The sequence below is a fragment of the Lepidochelys kempii genome, chromosome 25, assembly GCF_965140285.1.
Source record: "Lepidochelys kempii isolate rLepKem1 chromosome 25, rLepKem1.hap1, whole genome shotgun sequence".
Classification (NCBI taxonomy): Eukaryota; Metazoa; Chordata; order Testudines; family Cheloniidae; genus Lepidochelys; species Lepidochelys kempii.
Genome location: NC_136404.1, coordinates 12,543,100 through 12,562,621, shown reverse-complemented (window position 1 = coordinate 12,562,621; position 19,522 = coordinate 12,543,100). Strand labels below are relative to the sequence as shown.

At 46.8% G+C, this 19,522-nt stretch overlaps 2 protein-coding genes and 1 pseudogene across 2 annotated transcripts; all 3 read left to right on the top strand.

The window, feature by feature from the left end:
- The first annotated feature begins 4,666 nt into the window (after positions 1 to 4,666).
- Positions 4,667 to 5,569, top strand: LOC140903115 (E3 ubiquitin-protein ligase ZNRF4-like). The gene has a single exon (XM_073323896.1). The coding sequence runs from the start codon at positions 4,667 to 4,669 to the stop codon at positions 5,567 to 5,569; it is 903 nt and encodes a 300-aa protein (XP_073179997.1).
- Positions 5,570 to 7,459: 1,890 nt separating this feature from the next.
- On the top strand, positions 7,460 to 8,548 carry LOC140903421 (E3 ubiquitin-protein ligase RNF167). The gene has a single exon (XM_073324714.1). It carries the CDS (start codon positions 7,460 to 7,462, stop codon positions 8,546 to 8,548), a length of 1,089 nt encoding a protein of 362 aa, XP_073180815.1.
- Positions 8,549 to 17,796: 9,248 nt separating this feature from the next.
- Positions 17,797 to 18,825, top strand: LOC140903404 (E3 ubiquitin-protein ligase RNF167 pseudogene; annotated as a pseudogene).
- Positions 18,826 to 19,522: the final 697 nt, after the last annotated feature.

Genomic DNA, 19,522 nt, shown 5'->3' with positions numbered 1-19,522 from the left:
AGTGTGCCCCAAGGGTCAGTTCTGGGGCCGGTTTTGTTCAATATCTTCATTAATGATCTGGAGGATGGTGTGGATTGCACCCTCAGCAAGTTTGCAGATGACACTAAACTGGGAGGAGAGGTAGATACGCTGGAGGTAGGGATAGGATACAGAGGGACCTAGACAAATTGGAGGATTGGGCCAAAAGAAATCTGATGAGGTTCAACAAGGACAAGTGCAGTCTCCTGCACTTAGGACAGAAGAATCCAATGCACCGCTACAGACTAGGGACCGAATGGCTCGGCAGCAGTTCTGCAGAAAAGGACCTAGGGGTTACAGTGGACGAGAAGCTGGATATGAGTCAACAGTGCACCCTTGTAGCCAAGAAGGCCAATGGCATTTTGAGATGTATAAGTAAGGGTACTGTCAGCAGATTGAGGGACGTGATCATTCCCCTCTATTCGACATTGGTGAGGCCTCATCTGGAGTACTGTGTCCAGTTATGGGCCCCACACTACAAGAAGGATGTGGAAATATTGGAATGAGTCCAGCGGAGGGCAACAAAAATTATTAGGGGACTGAAACCCATGACTTACGAGGAGAGGCTGAGGGAACTGGGATTGTTTAGACTGTGGAAGAGAAGAATGAGGGGAGATTTGATAGCTGCTTTCAACTACCTGAAAGGTGGTTCCAAATAGGATGGATCTAGACTATTCTCAGTGGTAGCGGATGACAGAACAAGGAGTAATGGTCTCAAGTTGCAGTGAGGGAGATTTAGGTTGGATATTAGGAAAAACTTTTTCACTAGGAGGGTGGTGAAACACTGGAATGCGTTACCTAGGGAGGTGGTGGAATCTCCTTCCTTAGAAGTTTTTAAGGTCAGGCTTGACAAAGCCCTAGCTGGGATGATTTAATTGGGGATCGGTCCTGCTTTGAGCAGGGGGTTGGACTGGATGACCTCCTGAGGTCCCTTCCAGCTCTGATATTCTATGATTCTATCATTCTATGATTTACCAGGAGATCATCAAAAGCCTCCCCCCCGCCCCAGCCCTGTATGACAAATCATCATAATCCTAAAAACCATCCCACTGAATAGTAAAAATATATATTTTATCTATGAAATACTACACACACCCCACCTCTTGCTAAAAGAGACCTATAGGGAGAGGTGGTCAGGAATTATTTTTGACAAATGTTTTTTCCTCAGAAAATGCCAATTTGTTGAGAAAGTTTCTCAGGTCCAAGATGGAGAGAGAGAGAGAGAGAAACCCCAGAATAGCCAGAAGCCCACTGTCTGATTTAGAGCATAGACTTGAATCTGGATCTCTCACATCCCATGTAGGTGCCTTAACCACTTGGCTACACTCTCTTCCCCAATTAACATTTATTTATACAAAGTGAAACAGCACCAACAGGTGAGATTGAGAGACAGGGCCCCAGATCAGGCACAGCAGGGACTTGAACCAGACTCTCACACGTTCCAGGTAAGCACCCTAAACCAATTAGCTATCCTGAGCTAGGTCTCTTGCTGTTTTTTTTTTCTTTGTTTGCAAAAATAAAACATTCAATAGGCCTAGATTTCGTTCCAATGCAGAATGAAAACCAAGGCCCAATACTCAATTTTCGTGTATGTGTGTGTGAAATGGAATTCTTGTTTTCCAGTCAGCCCTAGCTATGAGTCTGCATTGGAAGCTGGCTGTTGGCGGATATAATACATGCAGTGAATTTAGGTTTATGAGCGCAGGGAGTGAGGAATAGGGAAGTCCCCAGAAAGCCAGGAGAATGTCAGTCATTTTATTCCAGTGTATCAGCTCTCGCCACTAGCGTTATGAGCTCAGTATAAACACAGAGAACTAGCATAGTCCAGAATGTAGGATAATGGACCTAATACATATGCACCCCGCTGGGATGCTAAATACAACCATAATGCAAATAATAAAGAACAATGAGACACATTAGTTATGAACCCACATCACACACCTGGCTGGGCTGCTTTTCTAGTGCTGCAAAAGCCTTTGAATAAAACATCCAGATCTATTTCACCGTTGAAACAGCTCTAATTGATGTTAGATCTGAGGCCAGAAATACAATCTTTGCTAGAGTTACAGCGATGTCCATATGACAGCGCCAGTCACCTCGATATCTCAGTTGCTGATTGAGTCTTCCTGGCAGGACCAGTCTCCTGTGAACTAGATGCTGGTGGCAATTACACTGGTGTAAATCCAGAGTAACTCCCTGGACTTCACAGGAGTCGCTCAGGATTTCCACTGGGATAAGTTAAAGCAATATCTGGTCTTGGGTTTCTGCTTCTACAGAGGGTTCCAGCCCAACAATGGATTGTAAGAGAATAGTATAGGAAGTGTAAGTGATCGGTTAATAGAGAGGTAAATGGTCTCTTCCTTTCCTCTAGTTTGGATCTTTGTTCAAGTGGTGAAATGGGACCGGTTCCCTGTAATTGCTCTGCTCTCTCACATAACTGCTGCCTCCCATATGTGGCTTGTTGACATTTAAATAAGTCGCAATTATACTGAGGAAGTAGATTGCACAGACCCCAGAGGATATGGGTAGAGGACACATCCAGGAGTGGCTGTAACATATTTAACACATGCATGCATGACTCACGCAGGTTTTCACTGAGTATATCTGGGAGTGCGGGGGGGGGGGGGGGCAGGTTTGAGGAGATACAGTTTATCCTAAACGCTGGTTGTAAGGAATGCAGCATGTTCCTCGAGCGGTTTCTCTTGCAAACCTTGTGCATCAGTGAATTTCAATGGGATTTCGGTGCCTAACTCCCTTCAGCTCCATTGAAAATCTCAATCTCTGTTCCCTTTCCTCACTCCCCTAGACCCTCCCTTCTCCATACGCTAACCCTGGCCTCATTTCCCCTCTCTCTCACTCCTGCTCTCCAGCCACTTCTCCTTTGCCTTCCAGAAAAGATCCCTCCTCTCTGACGCTTGTCCCTCCAGCCTTACACTTGCTGCTCCATGCCCTGTGTCCATTTCCCCCAAACGCTGGCCTCCTCTCTGCTTCAGTCCCTTCCCCACTCCCCCTTCTGCTCCCAGATCCCCTCTTTCTAGTTAGGGTCTAATCCAACCAGTCTTCTTAGTGCCAAAAACCTTCCTGCTAATGGCACTAGTTACCCAACCTATGATGCCACCCTGGTGTAACAACTTCTCTGTGCAACAGCTGTTGTTGCAACAGATGTCATAGAAACTGGAAAGATCTATCAGGTTTCCTAACCCAGTTATTCCTATTATAGACCACTCTATAGGGGAGGGCGTGCAGGCCAGCACTTAGGGAACAGGACTGGGACTATTGCTGGCTCTGCTGTGTGGCCTTGGGAAGGTCACTTCTGATCGGCCCAGGCTGGGAGGCTCGCTGTCACGGGCTGTGTAAACATACCCGACGAGTTACTCTAATATGAAGCAATAAGAATGATCATTTCTAAAGACAAATCCACTCATGGACCTAATTGCTGCTCAGCCTCCCTGTCTTACATGCATGCCGTGACTGTAACACCTATGGAGCTTGGAGACCTCAAAAAGTAATATCAGGGTAGTATTAAGGAAAACAGAATAAAATAAACTCCTTGAAATCCGATGAGCCATTTGGTCTCTGTGCTGCATGCTTCTCTCCTCGATTGCAGGATTATACGTGGAACGAAGCTTCGCTCCTTGCCTGCAGTTGCATATGAACTCTCCAGACCCTCTGCCAATCTGATCACAGATGAATTGGAGAATGGGGGAGGCTGCTAGGGACTCTCTCTCTCTGACTGTGTGTCCGTACAACCTCTGGTATAATGGGGCCTTGACCTTGGTTGGCATCGCAAGGTGCTACTGTAATACAAGATGATGTCACCCAACCCAGCGTCAATATTGCAAAAACACGCACAGGAATATGCCTCAAACCCGGCACAAGCATGTAAAAATATGCACAAACGGGCAAATAGTCAAATGAGAAATGAAGGAAGGTTCCAGGTTTTAGAATAAACTCACCCAAAAGCTTAGAGGCCTATTTAGTCCTTCAGATGTTCCCACAAGACCACCCTGCTGCCTAGGCTTTTTATAAGAGCACCCATCACTAGGGTGTCTGTCCAGCCTCACAGGGGTCCACCTCACAACTAGCCCATGCCTTCTAAGAGGCTCTGGTTCCTGCGGCTTCCTGTCATCGTCTAGAACTAAGGAATGCTGGGTTGCTACTACCTTCTTCCACCGTCAGGGCTGGATGGCATCTCATCTCAGTCTTCTCACTTCTCTGCTTTCGGCACTTCCGAATTTCCCTTCTCTCTCTCTCTCCCCCTCCCTTGCACAAAAGCCTTGTCTCTTACTGGGGCCCAGAGACAGGGTCCAGGAAAAGCAGAGCAGACAGTGAGTGATGTCACAAAGACTTGGGCAGCTGCATGCAGCTAATGAGAAAGGGAGGCATCAGCTGGGAGCCACCCAGCTGGACTATGCAGTGAAAGAAGCTGCTAACAGTAGCTCTAAGGGAAGGGACTGGGAGACAATCACCCGCCTCGTCCTGTCGTTGTTATTGCCTTAGAAGGCTTCAGCATGTCTCACTGATGACATCAAAGAAGATGAGCAGAGCTGAGTTCTCCTGCTGTTCCCCATAGAGTCCTCTGAAGCCAGCGGCTGTGATTAGATAGAAACTAGGTCAGCACACTGAGAGACCACCAGCAGCTGCCAGCATGTGGTCTCTGCTGTGGATGCCTCTCTGCCTGATCACTGTATTCCTGCTCTTAGAGGCGCCCATGGCTGAAGTCTTTGTTTACGTGGTCTACAAGCAGAACTCCACCTGCATAGATTTTAGAGCGTTATCTGCATGCCTGGGGCCTCCTGTCCCAAGAGAGGGCCTGAGGGGTTATCTGATTGAGGCGGCACCTGCAAATGCCTGTCACCCTATCAGAGGGCCACCAGCAGGCAGCAATTCCTCGACAGCCTTCATCGCACTCATAAGTAGGCATGATTGCCCGCTGGGGGTTAAGATCCTTCATGCTCAGCAAGCTGGCTATCAAGCTGCTATTGTCCACAATGTGAACTCAGAGAAACTGGTGACAATGGTGACTAATGTTGAAGAGATCAGGCAGAAGGTTGGAATTCCTTCCGTCTTTACTGGGGAATCAGCCGCCAAGCAGCTAAGAAGGGTTATGGACTCTGAAAAAGTCATTCATGTTACTCTAGTGGTACCTGAACATTATCATAATCCCTGCTGGGACAATGCAAAGTTCTCCATCGGGGACACTGCTAGGCACTACTGGGATCTCCAGTTTGGATATTGCTCCAAACACATGATTTCTCTTTTCATCCAGGAGTTTGGCATGGCAATCGGCATGATCGTGTGCACCCTGCTAGTTGTGGGCTGCATGAGGTGGTGTCGGAAGAGGCAGAAGATAACCATGAGCACGTTCAAAACGGGAGACAAATATGTTACGTGTGTGATCTGCATGGCCGAGTATGAAGAAGGAGACCAGCTGAAGATCCTCCCTTGTTCTCATGTCTATCATGGCACGTGCATAGACTCATGGCTCCTCATCCAGCCCCAATGTAAGACTTGTCCAATTTGCAAACAGCAAGTGACTGTTGCCAAATAGACCTTTGGACATGGACATGCATTGAAATGTCCCTCTGCAAGTGTAAAACGTTTTAGATGAGGGAAAATAAAATGAGTTTGAGATCACAGCTGCTGGAAGTCTCTGGTGTACACACACACACACAGATCACTAACGTTTCCTGTGGTTTTCTCCAGGAGGAAAATATATACAATGAAACCTGTTTTACACAGAGCCCATGGGGCCAGTAACAATCAGTTGCCTAGTACAGGTGAGTCTTTAATTAACTACAGGGCTAACAAAGCCATATTGGACCACTGGGGATACTTTAAAGGGGATAGTTCAGCGAGGAGTTGCCCACTGAAGGTGCAGCTCTTTAGGGACCGAGTGCAGGAGACTCTGAGCATCCACAGCACCAGCTGAATTCAGTGGGAGACTGAGAACCTCTGGATATCAGGCTCATGTAGGCAGGTATTCCAAAGAGCTCAAAGCCAGAATTTCAAGTGCTCCATTCCCACAGCAGAGCCAGCAGCACTGTTAGCCCTACACTTTCAAAATTCATGTGTCAGAACACACCCAAAGGTCATGAGGTTGGCTTACAGATCATGAGACTTTTCTGAGTAATAAATGTTTGGGATCTTCTTATTCGCCTTCCAGTTTCTGAGCCTTTAGGGACACATTTTAAATCTTTCTCTGCCCCCATGAGGGCTAGAAATTTAAATGAAAGCTGAGATTCTCTTTCAATCCCCTGACTCCAGCAGTTGGAGCTTTGAGGTAAACAACAAATAGCATGAGGCTTGCAATAAAATCATGAGAATTGGCAGCACTGCCAGATCTTTTGGTGGCCAGAAGCTCCCATTGTGACCCGAGGCCACAATTTCAGAAAAGCTCAGTCAACACCCAGCATAAATCCAGTGTTCTGCGCACTTGGAAAATCTGACCCCTTGTTTTGGTTCCTTAAATGGAACCTACGTGCTTCTGCGAGTCTCGACAATAGTGTATTGGGTTTTTTCACTCTGCGTGGATGGACAGATGGATGTCATTTCAAGTTCTGCTGGTTTTATTTTGAATGATGATTAACTTGTTTAGATTATTTATTTCCATTATCTAATGACAAAAAGCTCAGGCCTTGTAGCTCTAGGTGCTTTGATGTCCACTAGAGGATCACACTCGTAGAAAGAAAAAGGTGGGGCTTTTTGTTTTTAAAGCAGAAAGCAAATTCAGTCAACCAACCTGGGCTGATATCTCCCCTCCCGCATGGGAGAGGATGATCCTAACAGATCATTCCTATTGTGCAGTGTTCTCCAGGCATCACATCCATACCCAAGGTGAAGAATTTCCGTTTGCAATGGGAGGACTGTCAAGAGAAAGGGCATTTATCCCTCAGAAGGATGTGAGCAACTCCCCTTGAGTGCAGCAGGAAATACTGATAACTTACCAGAGGTTGGACTGGGACAGAACTGGGTCCAAGAAAGATGGAAGAGTGGTGGCCAGGAGAGAACTAGGGAAGAGAGGAGGAGAGAAGGGTGCAAGGCAGATTGGCAGTGATGTTACAGAGACCAAGTCCTGGGGAAGTGCAGCAGTCACTGGGTGATGTCACAAAGCCCTGGGGAGGTGGGGAGGAAAGGTTGCCTAGCAGCTGGAGACAAGGAGCAAGAGAGAAAGAGAGAGAGAGGGTGGAGCCCAGGGAATGAGCACACCAGCATGGTGAACTGAAGGAAGCCTTTTGCAGAAGCTTCCAGGGAAGAGGTGGGGTATAGTTATCATCCTGCTGCTGCTTCTGTCTTCTGCAAAGACTCCAGGAACGTTATGTTGATACCACTCAGACAGGCTGATAAGTGTGTGTTTGCCTCCTAAGATCCTTCACAGTTACGCCTTTCCTCATTGCCCAGCCCGGGCACTTGCACAGAGAGATACCCATCAGCGTTCAGCATGAGGCCCCCGCTCCCTCTCCCTCTCCCTCTCCATGTGGTCGCCGCGCTCCTGCTCGTGGACGTTGCCGTCGTGGAGGCCTTCGGACGTGTGGTTTACGACCACGGCTCCACCTGCGTAGGTTACAATGCACTGCCTGCTTGCTTTGGACCACCCCTCCCAAGTGAAGGGCTGATGGGGTACTTGATCGAGGCCATGCCTGCAAACGCCTGTGATCCTATAGAAGGCCCGCCGGGATCCTCCAACTCCTCTGAGGCTTTCATCGCACTCATCCGTCGGTCTGACTGCCCCTTTGGTGTCAAGGTCCTTCACGCACAGCAAGCCGGGTACCAAGCCGCTGTCGTGCACAACGTGAATACAGAGCATCTGGTGAACATGGTAACTGACGACAAAGAAATCAGGCAGCAGATTGCGATCCAGTCTGTCTTCACAGGGGAATCAGCCTACAGGCATCTGAGAAGGGCTTCACGTTATGAAAAAGGTGCTTATGTCACCCTGGTAGCACCCAAAGATCCTCATAACTCTTGCCAGGATGCTGCTACGCCCTCCATGTGGGCTACTGCTAAGCAGCACTGGCCACGCATGTTTAAATATTCCGCATACCACGTCATTCTTTATGTCCTCCAGGAGTTTGGGTTCATAATCAACGTGATCATTTGCACCATCCCGCTTGTGGTCTGCACGCGATGGTGCACGAAGGGCCGGAAGATAACCCTGTGCACCTTCAAAAGGGGAGACCGGTATGAGACGTGTGTGATCTGCATGGCTGAGTATGAAGAAGGAGACCAGCTGAAGATCCTCCCTTGTTCTCATGCCTATCACTGCACGTGTATCGACACCTGGCTTCACACCCAGCCCAGGAATAAAACCTGCCCCTTTTGCAAGCGGCAGGTGACAGCTGAAGCTCAGGATGTCAGTCTGCATGGAGGGAGGAACCCACAGGAGCAAGCGGCAGGAGAGGAGGACCATGCAGAGGATGGGGAAGACGAAGATGGTCATGACGACGAGTATATTGAGGGAGAGGAAGAAGACGACCAAAGTGCGGACACTGAGGAAGGGTCTGATGAGCTGGAGAATGACCCTCATTGAGTAATAGACTCAAACCAATATCAGCCCAAGCCACACGGCCCCCAGCTTTTGCCCATCACTAGCTCCAGTCTGTCTACTGAGAAGCATTTAGCTCAGTTCTGTTTTGGCTCCTTTCTCTCACTCCCCACAATAAAAGGCATAAAATGTCTGCTGCAAATGTAACTCTCCTTAGGCTGGGGGAAATTAAATGCATTTGATACCATTAAGTTCCTGGGAATTTCTGGTCCCCATCCACTCACATTTCCTATTGCTTTTGTCTAGCTGGAATAGACATACACAAATACATACAGTGAATCTTAGTTTAAGGAATTGCATTGTGGCAGTGCATAGAAGCCCCACCTGAGCTTGGAGTCCCATTTGCGGGATGCTGTGTAGACATAGCGAGCCACTGCCTGTCATGACAAGCTCCAACCTAAAGAGAACAACAGGGAAACAGAACCTGACTGTTGGCTGAAGTGACTGATGCAGATCAGTTGGAGAACTGGGATTAGAACGTAGCTCTCCTAGCTTCCAGGCCAGCGTTCTGTCCCCTGAACCACGCTGCCTCACCTGAGCTACCCTTTGGCAGCAACTCAAGAGCCCAGTAACAATTCCTTGCAGAGTACAGGTTAGTCTGTAGTGACAGGTGCAGCCGAACTGTACAGGGGTACTCTGAGGATACTTTAAAATGGTCCCTTAAGACAGGGGGTGGTGACGACTGGAGGTGAAAATCATTCAAGTAGGATTTACTCCATGCAGGTGGGCAGAGAGAAAAGATACAAAACATTTCCAAGGGCTGCATAATCGGCTGCATTTTGAAGGCTGGCTGATCACTCTATGCACTCAGCAGAGGCAGACATGACAGGTACATGTAAGCTCCTGCTCTCCAGGGTTTTTCAGGTCATTTTCCAAGCATTTCTAAACACCGTTAGAAGGGCAGGATTTATGTACTAACATGCCCCAAATCAGATATTCTTCTCCTCTCTCTCTTGGTTACAGGAAGAGCAATTTGTTCATTTTGGAGACCCTCTGAGTGCATCTCCTGTTCAGTTTGAAAAAGCCACAGACCAGCAACGGATTCAGTCCACAGTCAATTAATACCCTATGACCAGCTACGCTAGCCGGTCATGTAGAGACACTCTCCTGATCATCATCAGCCCCCAATCTCACACTAAACAATAAAGCATAGAAATGCATTTATGCATTAACACCCTTCATGCAAAAGAGTCTGGCCTGACATACCAGGACTGAGAGATCAACAGGCACTGTTACACCAGTACCAGAGCCAAGGGCTCTTCACTGGGTGTGAATATCCCTCGACCAGTTGTCAGCATTCAGGTCATTGGGCTGTTGAGAGATCTCAACCATCAGGGTCACATGGAGGAATGAAGGTCTATGGCCTTTTCCAAAGAGGCTAGTGACTTTGGGTGTTTATTTTGAGACAACTAAAAGGGCTTGATTTTCAGAAAACGCAGTCGGAAAATTAAGCCCATGTCTCAAGTTTGGCACTCACAATCACTAAGAACTTTGTAAGATTTTGGCAGGGGTTCAAAGCTAGTCAGAGCCTAGTCCCTGTAGCACTGTATAGATGAGAGCCAACATCCTGAATTGCACCCAAAAGTAACCAGCGAGCTAGTGCGACCTACAGAGCACAGGTGCGCTGTGATATGGAAAGCAGGAAAATATCCTGCTGTATTCTACATTGTTTGAAGCTTCAGGGTATCGCAAGGTATGACACATTGCAGTAATCCAGCTGAGTAATGCATGGATAAATGCAGTGAGGTGTTTAGCTGAGTGGAAAAGTCATAACTAGAGCTGAACAAAATTTGGAATTTCCGTCCCACCGAAAATTCCCACTTTTGTTTTCATCCCAAATAGGATGAAATGTTGAAATGCTGAATTTTTTCATGGAATGGAAGTTCTGAAAAATTTCAATTTGGAAAACGCTGAAAGGTTTCGTTTCAACATTTTCGTTTGAAGGGAAATATTCTGACATTCCTGAAACGGAAATGTTTTATTTCGGGATATTGAACTGGCCCAAAATGCTTCAAGAGAAGCAAGATCTGGACACAAAAGGAAGAGATGGGTTCTCCACTCTGCTTACCATTATCAAAGACTATCACACTGTAAATCTAAAGCGTCTGCCACAGATGCCTTGGCCTCCTGCACTGTAGCTGTCTGATCTGCCACCCTCCATCAAATATGAATAACTGTCTGCAGAGCCAGGTTGGCTTATTGCTAGGATGGGACGTGCTCCTATTTGCCACAGGTTGATTATTAGTAACTTCTTTAGAGATTGCTTTATCCAAGTTACAACCAGTATGTAGGATAAATTGTAGAAAGAATGCACCAGAGAAAAATATGGAGAAGCTAGAGTCTCAGTTTGAGTAAATCGGTGAAACTCCATTGTCTGTCTTCAGATTTACCCTGGCTTAGGATCTGGCCAGCGTGACAGTGAAACCAAGTTCAATTAATGTTCTGGTTTAATCATCGGTTAGGAGCGAAGTTGGGGAGAGCATGGTTAGAGGAGGGGCTGGAAAAGGAGGGGCAAGGCTTATGTGGAGAGTACAGAGAGGCAGGCAGCTATATTACAGCATCTTCTGGACGTGCTCTCTCCTCTTTTCCTTGAAATCCATGCAATCTGCTGGCTTGGTATAATTGCTGTTAATTTAAATGTCAGCAAGCCACACAGGGGAGTCAGCAATTTTAAGAGAGAGCAGAGCAATTACCAGGAAGGAGTCCCCATTTCACCACTTGAACTGAGAACCGAAGTAGAGGCAAACAAGAGACCGTTTTTACCTCTACATTTAACTGACTTCTAACACCTTCCATACCAAAAAGGCCACAACAACCCGAAAATATTTGAAACAAGGGCCCAGCGTAGAAGCAGAATGACAGAGGTGTTCTGGAGCCAACCAGAAACAATAGCGAGGGATCCTGTAATCAGTGGGGAGACAGGAAAGATCCCATCAGAAAGCTGGTCCTGAGTTTTTCATCAAAACGGGTATTTTTGTTTTATTTTTGGAAAATGTCAATTGGTTGAAACTGAAACTTTGCATGGGAAACGGGTGGTTTTGACAAATTTTTCTATTGGATAAAATTTTGAGGATTTTTTTTTGTCAACTCCTGAAATGAAAATTTCCAGTTTTCTGGTTCAAAATGATGCTTTGTTTTGAAAACAAAGCCAATTATGATAAAAAAAATGTTTTTAAAATGATCAACATTGAAACAAAATGTTGCGACCTACCCAAACCATTTCTTTTTCAGACTTTTGGTTTGAGAAAAACGTCAATATTTTGACATTTTGTCCTGATCTGAGACAGGAACATTTATCAAAATCTCAAAAACTTTTTGTGGGATAGGAAAACCGTTTCCCTCCCAGCTGCAGCTCCAATGAGAAGCAGAGCTAAAGAGGAATCCTGTTGGAAATATTCCCAGGCAGAAAGAGATTGGAAGGCGATCAGTTCCAAAAGATCCAGTCAGAGACAAATAGAATCTTGCTAAGTGAGATATAGATGGGATCCAGTCAGAAGGCTCTACAATATTTTCAACTGCCTGTCAAAGAGCCCTGTTTCCCCCTTTGGCATATTCCCTGCTCCCATAAACCAAGCTTCACCGCGCATATTCTATTAAGCAATAACCAGACTCAAGCACAGAACCAAAGAATGATTTATAGATCTCATTGGTGAGAGCTTTATTTTTGTCATTTTTCTCATGCATTTTATTGAAGGGCTTATGTGCGTGTGTGTGTGTGCACACGCGTGTGTGCGTGCAGTTTTTTATATTGCTAGGAGTTTTACCAGACCCACAGAAGAAAATGCTGATGACCTGACCCAGTGCAGAGAATTATCGCACTTAGACAACCAGAAAGCGCCAGCGCTATAGATCACAGGGAGCAATTCAGGCTACATACAGGGTAATCAGCCACCTAAATGCAACCTTTCAGTAAGGATGAAACTCATCCCTGTGCAAAGAGCCAACACTAAGAAAGGAACTACTCTCAGGGTTTAAGTGGGACATAAGTGATGGATAGGTCTTGTGATGGCTGATGCACAGGAGTGAATTTCAGCCTTGAAGACTGACATATAATATCTACTATAGTTAAAGGGGATTTGCCACATGCCCCATCGGCAGAACTCTAGTGACTTCAGTGGAATTACACCAGCCGAGAATTTTGCCTTGCATCCCTAATAACCCACTGGGGGAGGAGGGATGGGGAAGGAGAGAATCAACTTGGGATGCAGAACCAGCGACTCCTACTCTTCACCAAGGCTGTATGGAGCTTGGAGTCCCTCCTGCAATATGCAGATTTTGCCTACATGCCCATCCATCATCGTGCAGGGTGGGTTTTAGCTCCTAGAGTCCACTCCTGTGCCCGATGACTTCAATAAGAATAGGACCAATGTGATTTCTTCCATGGAAGCAACTGCAAACAGGATGCAATCCATCTCTGCTGGTGATTGGATCCTTCTGGTTGGATCCTTTCTTCACCCTTCCTGCTCACTGATTATTAGACATGGTCAGAAAACAGAATTTCCATCCCAGGGAACTTTGTAAGATGTCAACCTTTTTTTTTTTTTTGGTCCTGAATCGAGATGGAAAGCCAAAAATTTTGACTTTTTTGGCAAAACAAAATTCCAAAAATAATTTAGGATAGGGTTAATTAAAACATTTAATTTAGCTAAATTTGAAACATTTCATTTTGATTTCAACCCTTTATTTATTTATAAATGAAACAGAGACAATTTCAAAGCAAAAAAAAATCAAAATTTTTGTTCTGAAAACTTCAAAAAACAAGACAGTTTGACACTTTTGAAGTTTTCCATTTTTTTCCTAAATGAAATTTTGTCAAAATCAATACAGTTTCTCAAAAAAAAAAGAACAAAAAAACCAAACAGTTTTGTTGAAATGGCATTTTCCAACTAGCTCTATTGGTTATAAGTCCACATGAATGGGGAGAGGTGAAAGTAAAAGGAAAGACCTTGGAAACTGGAGCAGAATTTAACTACTTGGGGAATGATGCTCGATCAAGCCTCAGTGCCCCTCCCTACTCTCCATTTCATTCTCAGTGGCCTCTCTAGAGATTCTCTCTCTTCCTCGTGACTGGTATGGATTCTCCAAGCATCACCAATCTGAGTCACAATTAAGTCCTATGTGACCTCCCTTCATATAAGCTTACACCTGCATAGACAGATTGGGAAGGCAACCCTCAGCCCTGCGTTCTTTGTACGAACAAAAGAGGTTCAACCTGGGGTCAGTGCGAACCAATCCAGCTTTACCTTCTGGATGCAGTCACCAATTCCCTTTGTCATGACTGGGTTTGGGGCCAGGGATTGCTAGCATTGACAACTCTGATTTCATTGTACTGAGCAGGGCTTTTTTATTGGGAGTGCAAGGGCAAGAGAAAGGGAGACTTAGACAGATAATTTCATGAACAAAACCCCTGGTTGTCACCCATACACTTTGTATGTATGAAAACATACAACTTGTGTTTCCCCTGTTCTCCCTAAGGCTTATCTCCTGCTCCATCTCTCTTTGCCCTCAACAAGACCCCATTTCTTTTTCTTTTTTCCCTTCTCCTCCAACTCTGTTCCTGAATTTCCAGAGCCCATTCTTCCACTGTTGAAATTTGTACTGAGTCAATCCACACCCCTTTCTCCTTTCCTCTCTTTCTCTGCCTCCAAATCCCCCTCTTTCTAACCCACTCCTCTGCCTTTTTACATCCGCACCACTTCTCTCTCTCTGCTCTCAGAGAAGTTTTTATGCATTGTCACAAATCAAGGTGTCTTTGCACTCATTAATGTGTGGTACAGCTAAGCCGTGGATATAGTTCTCTGGGGTAATCTGTAAAGTACAAGTTGTTATTACTCACTACAGTAGAACAACCAACACAGTTTCTGTAATGCAGTAAGATGGATTGAAGCTGCTTAAGAACACAGGGAAATGGAATCAGTGCTTTGGAAAAAAAAATAGTTTGGCTCACAAAATCCACTTCTCATAGCTCTTGTGTGGTCCTAGATGTCACACTCTGATGTGCTCCAGTGCATTTGCTCATAGCTGGCAGCAGTGTTAGTCCTGCTGCATGATCCAAAGTCCACTCTATGGGCCAAGTCCTGCTTTCATTTATATGGGTGTAAATGCAGAGTCACTCCACTGAACTCCAGGGCCTGTCCATAAATTAAGTAACACATGTTTGGGTGATTTTCAAGACCCACTCACCCCTTGCCACACTTTGTAACACTGAAAAAAACATGGAAAATTAAGGTCCCTGATGCACTTTGTCGTTTATGGACAGCCAAAGTTATTTTGGGTTTATGCCAGTGTAACTTGGAGCAGAATTTGGCTATACAATTGCAGCTATAAATCCTATTGACCACTTTTCTCCACCATCTCTGGATAGGACCTTCCTCTTACTTCGTGTCCTACCTTTGCACTGGAACTGCCTGCTGTTCAGTACTTTAGAGCCACATACGTATTCGGAAAGCCAACATCCAAGTATTCCAGTTCTATTTGCAATGGTGAGCTGAGCCAATAGCAAATCTAACTAGCTTCAAACTATTTATTCTCAACCAGTTTACTACAAGGACTGATTTTACACCCACTGTAAAAGATGAAGATTAGTTACTAAGCCACCTCCTCCCATCCCATCTCCCGGGCTAGCCCTGAGCACGTCTCAAATCTTTTTTCATGCATTTATCCTCACAGCACCTTGTGAAGTAGCTTTCTATTCCTGGCTCCTGCTCCTCCCTTACCCTGCTGCACAATCCCAAGCAAGTTGCGTGCCTCTGTTTCCCTCCTACTCTTACCTATTTAGATTGCAAACTTTTCAGGGTAGGGACTGTTTCTCTTGTATGTACAGCACCTGTTGGGATGGTGCCGTACTGAATGAATGGTGTGAGCACAACTTGACACGACTTAAACATGGCTGAAGAACTGCAGAGGATCCTGGGAGCAGGCTCCCTTTAAGCAGAAGCAGATGTGATAAAGGATGGACAAATCCTGCGTGTGCGATTGATAATGAACCTATTGGTTGGCAAATATGGGCCTGTGCAAAAGTAAATATCACATGCACACAGTTCCAGCATGGAGCACAGGCCGACCTGGTTATAGTGACCCTACAGCAAGGACACCATGAAGAGAGCCAGAGTGAATGATTGATGAGTGAGTAAACATGGAGTGGTCTTTGTTCGGTACCCCCCATCCCACACACACACAGCCCCTTCTAAAATACTAATCAGACAAAAGTAATAACCACACGTTCACTGGGCATGCTTTTGAGACATCTGACTCCTCTGAGGAAAAAGAGTGTAAGAATCAAGCAAAGTAAATTACTATCAGAGAGAGAGCGGGGATTCCTTAATTGACGCTTAAAGAAGCTGCTAGACAGAGTAGCCAAAACTCTGCTCTGTGGGCTCGAGTAGGACTGTGACCAGAGGGGTTTCCAGGCAGCCAAGGCCTGGCCTCAAGGGAATCCGAGACAGACTAGAGAACTGCGGAGACAGACCTCGAGAGAAGAAGTCATCCATATAATTGGTAACCACCTTCTCTGTTTGCCAAGCAGGAACTGTGTGAGGCTAGCACAGGGCCTGCTTGTGTATGTTTGTGAAAGAGAGGCTCGCTAAGAGGAATGTATAGCTCTTAATGTATAGTTCTTAAATGTCTAACATAGGAGTTATGTGCTTAATGTAACCCTTTACCGCTTGTTTCTCGAATTCCTTCTCAAATGAACTGCAGTGTGTGCAAGTTAATTACTGTGGACCTTTTTCACTGGTATGACAGTAATCTGCCCCATTGGGAGCCATTAAAGATCCGCTTCAGAGGTAGTAGCCCCCTGGTGCCAAAAGCCCCTAGCACAATGGGCCCTGATCTTGGCTGGGGCCCTGTAGGTGCTACTGTGATAAAAATAACTACTAGTCACAAGTCATCCCCTATGATTTGTCTTGGAACTGGGTACGTGGCATAGATGGAAACAATAATAAGAAATGCAGCCCTTCCAAGCCCACAGATGGAGCAGGGAATTACCTCTACACTACAAAATGAGCCGGGATCTGCATTCCTGAGTGGATGGGGATGACCCAACAGATTCCCCCTCTTTCCTCTTCAGGGGATTCCCATTAAAAATGCCTCAAGCCCTGCCAAAGAATGGGAACTTGTAATTAGAGACTTGCAAACAGGATGGGAGGGAAAAATATGGTGTAAGGGCTGGGGTGGACGTGAGAAAGAGAGAGAGATACTAGACAAGGCAGTGAAGCAGTGATGTAACCCAGGCCGGGCGAGAAGTCTATTCTACAGCACTAAGCCACAACAGGTACATGTCGTGCTGCAATCTGACCCATGCCACGGTTATGGTGCAGAGGACAAGGCCAAAGGGTCTGCCGAGAGCCAGCCCTAACCAGGGAAGAAAAGCTACCATTCATCCAAGCCATTTCTGGCAGAGCTTCAGTGGTGGGTTTGATCATTTATATGCCTCTCCTCAGGAAGAGATTGGAAACCAGACAAGTGTGTTGGGGCTGGGGCGGAGGGAGAGAGAGGGGGAACCAGGGGCAGATAGGGAGCAGAGGACTCAGGAAAGAGCCAGAGAGGTGACAGGGCAAAGTGGGACCAAAGGAAAAGCCAGGTAAGGGGCAGACCCTAAATAAGAGACAGTGCAGGAGAGAGGGCCAAGGGGTGAGCCATGGAGAGAGACGTGGAGGAGACACGGAAACAAAGGTGGGGTGGAACCAAGAACGGGAAAGAGGAAGTTACTGGGGAAGAGAGGGAAGCTCGAGAGGGGAGGAGAACAGAGGGAGGCAGAGAACGGAAGGATCAGGGAGGCAAGAGGGGATAGCAGGCACAGAGGGCAAAGGTGGAGGTGACTCCAGCCTGCCCAGGAGAAGAGTCACCAGGGAGAGAGAAAGGAGAAATGTCCGCAGCTGCAGGACAGCTGGGCAGTGAGGTCATAAGGACCTGGGGAGAAGGTTCTGGAAGGTTGCTTGGCAGCTGGAAGCAGAAGCTAAGAATCAGTTGGGAGCAAACAGACCAGCTTGACAAGCAAAGGAAGCTGCAACCAGAAGCTTGAAGGCTTGGGTATAACCCAACACCCACTACATCTTGTCGAGTCCTGCTGCTATCACTGCCCGGCGGGAAGGGTCCAGTCTGTTCTGACACATGGAAGATCCAGTAGTCACCTTCAGTCCACTGTTCCCCATAAAGGCCTCTGAAGCCAGAGATTCCTCTTAGACAAGACCCAAGCCAGCACCGGTACAGAGAGTTCTCCACTAGCAACCAGCATGCGGCCACTGCTCCCGTCTCCTTTCCATATGGCCACTGTAGTCCTGCTCTTCCTGGTGCCCAACGGCAAAGCCTTTATCCGTGCAATTTACAACCGTAACTCCACCAGCCAAGATTTCAGTGCTCTCCCTGCACTCTTTGGGCCTCCACTCCCCAGCAAGGGACTGACAGGTTATCTGATCGAGGCAATGCCTGCCAACGCCTGTCACCCTATCGAAAGCCCGCCAGCACCCCGCAACTCCTCCATGGCCTTCATTGTGCTCATCCGCCGCTACGACTGCACTTTTGGTGCCAAGGTCCGACATGCTCAGCAAGCCGGGTACCGAGCTGCCATCGTGCACAACGTGAACTCACAAGCCCTTGTGGATATGGCAATTGGCATGGAAGAGATTGGGCAGCGGATCGAGATACCTTCTGTCTTCACTGGGGAAGCAACCTCCGAGCTCTTGAGAAAGGTTTGCCGCTCTGAGGAAGGAGCTCACGTCATCCTTGTCCCTGAATACTATCACTTCGCCTGGGAGGAGGATGCCAGGAACGCCTGCCCGCGTGCTTGCAGGTGCCGGCTGCAGCTGCTGGGACACTGCTCCCATGTCCCGATTCTTCCAGTCTGCAGGGCAATTAGCATCCTGGTGGCCGCAGTGACAGGCATCCTGCTCATTGTGAAATACATAATGGGGTACCACATCTGGAGGAAGAGGAGGAACCCACGAAGAGAGGAGCAGGGGAAGAAGTCCCCCACCAACACGTTTAACAGAGGCACCAAGTACACAGAATGTGCCATCTGCCTGGAGACATATGAAAAGGGAGACATGCTGAAGATCCTGTCTTGCTCCCATGCCTATCACAGCAAATGCATAGACCAATGGCTCTTAACCCAGACCTGGAATAAGACCTGCCCTCTCTGCATGCAGAGGGTGACTGTGGCAGCAGAAAGTCCTGACTTGTACATAGAGGGATGTATAGAGGAGGAGGGGGATGAGGGCAGCCAGGAGGAGGAGGAAGATGGACACAACAGGGAGCGGCAGTAATGGACGGCCAAACCAAAATCTGACTAACATAGTTCTGCCAAACGCAGACTCCCCCATACTCTCAGCTTCCCCTTCCATCCTCCCTCTCCACTCTAGCTCTGGCCAAAGTTTATTGGGAATCATTTTAGCTCAGCATGGACCCAGAAAGACATGGGAAGGGAAGAGCAGCGGAGGCAGACGGCGATGAGCAGTGGAACACCGAATGCACTTCCTTTGCTCTGCTTATCTTGGGCAGCAGGTTGAATCCAAGCTGGTTTTAGGAAGGTGAAACTCTGCTGAAGTCAACTGGAGTCACACCAGGTCTGGCTACCAGAACATCCAGCAGTGGCCTGCAATATCAGCTGTCAAACGATGAGGAAGAGTGGCTTGAAGCCACCTCCAGATCCTCTGCTTTTCCTCAAGTTCTCCCTAACAACCGTCTTCCCGCACATGCCTCACACTCTGCAGGTTGTTTATTTCACACAGATTTTTCTGGGTAATTTCTAGCACCAGTTTGGGTTTGGTTAAATGAGATCAGCTGGCAAGATGTAAAAACTTGTTAGATTGGGTGAAAATAAAATGCATCAGAAATCACCCCATTACTGTGAGCATCTCTGTTTAGATAGCCCACCACCATCTCCAACTGCAACTCCTCAAATGGACCAAAAAACTATTAACAACAAAGAACAAGGACAATAATAATAATAAACAACAAAAG

Bases quoted from the DNA above. Each gene is read 5' to 3' on its own strand.
- LOC140903115 (XM_073323896.1), top strand. From the start codon at position 4,667: ATGTGGTCTCTGCTGTGGATGCCTCTCTGCCTGATCACTGTATTCCTG.
- LOC140903421 (XM_073324714.1), top strand. From the start codon at position 7,460: ATGAGGCCCCCGCTCCCTCTCCCTCTCCCTCTCCATGTGGTCGCCGCG.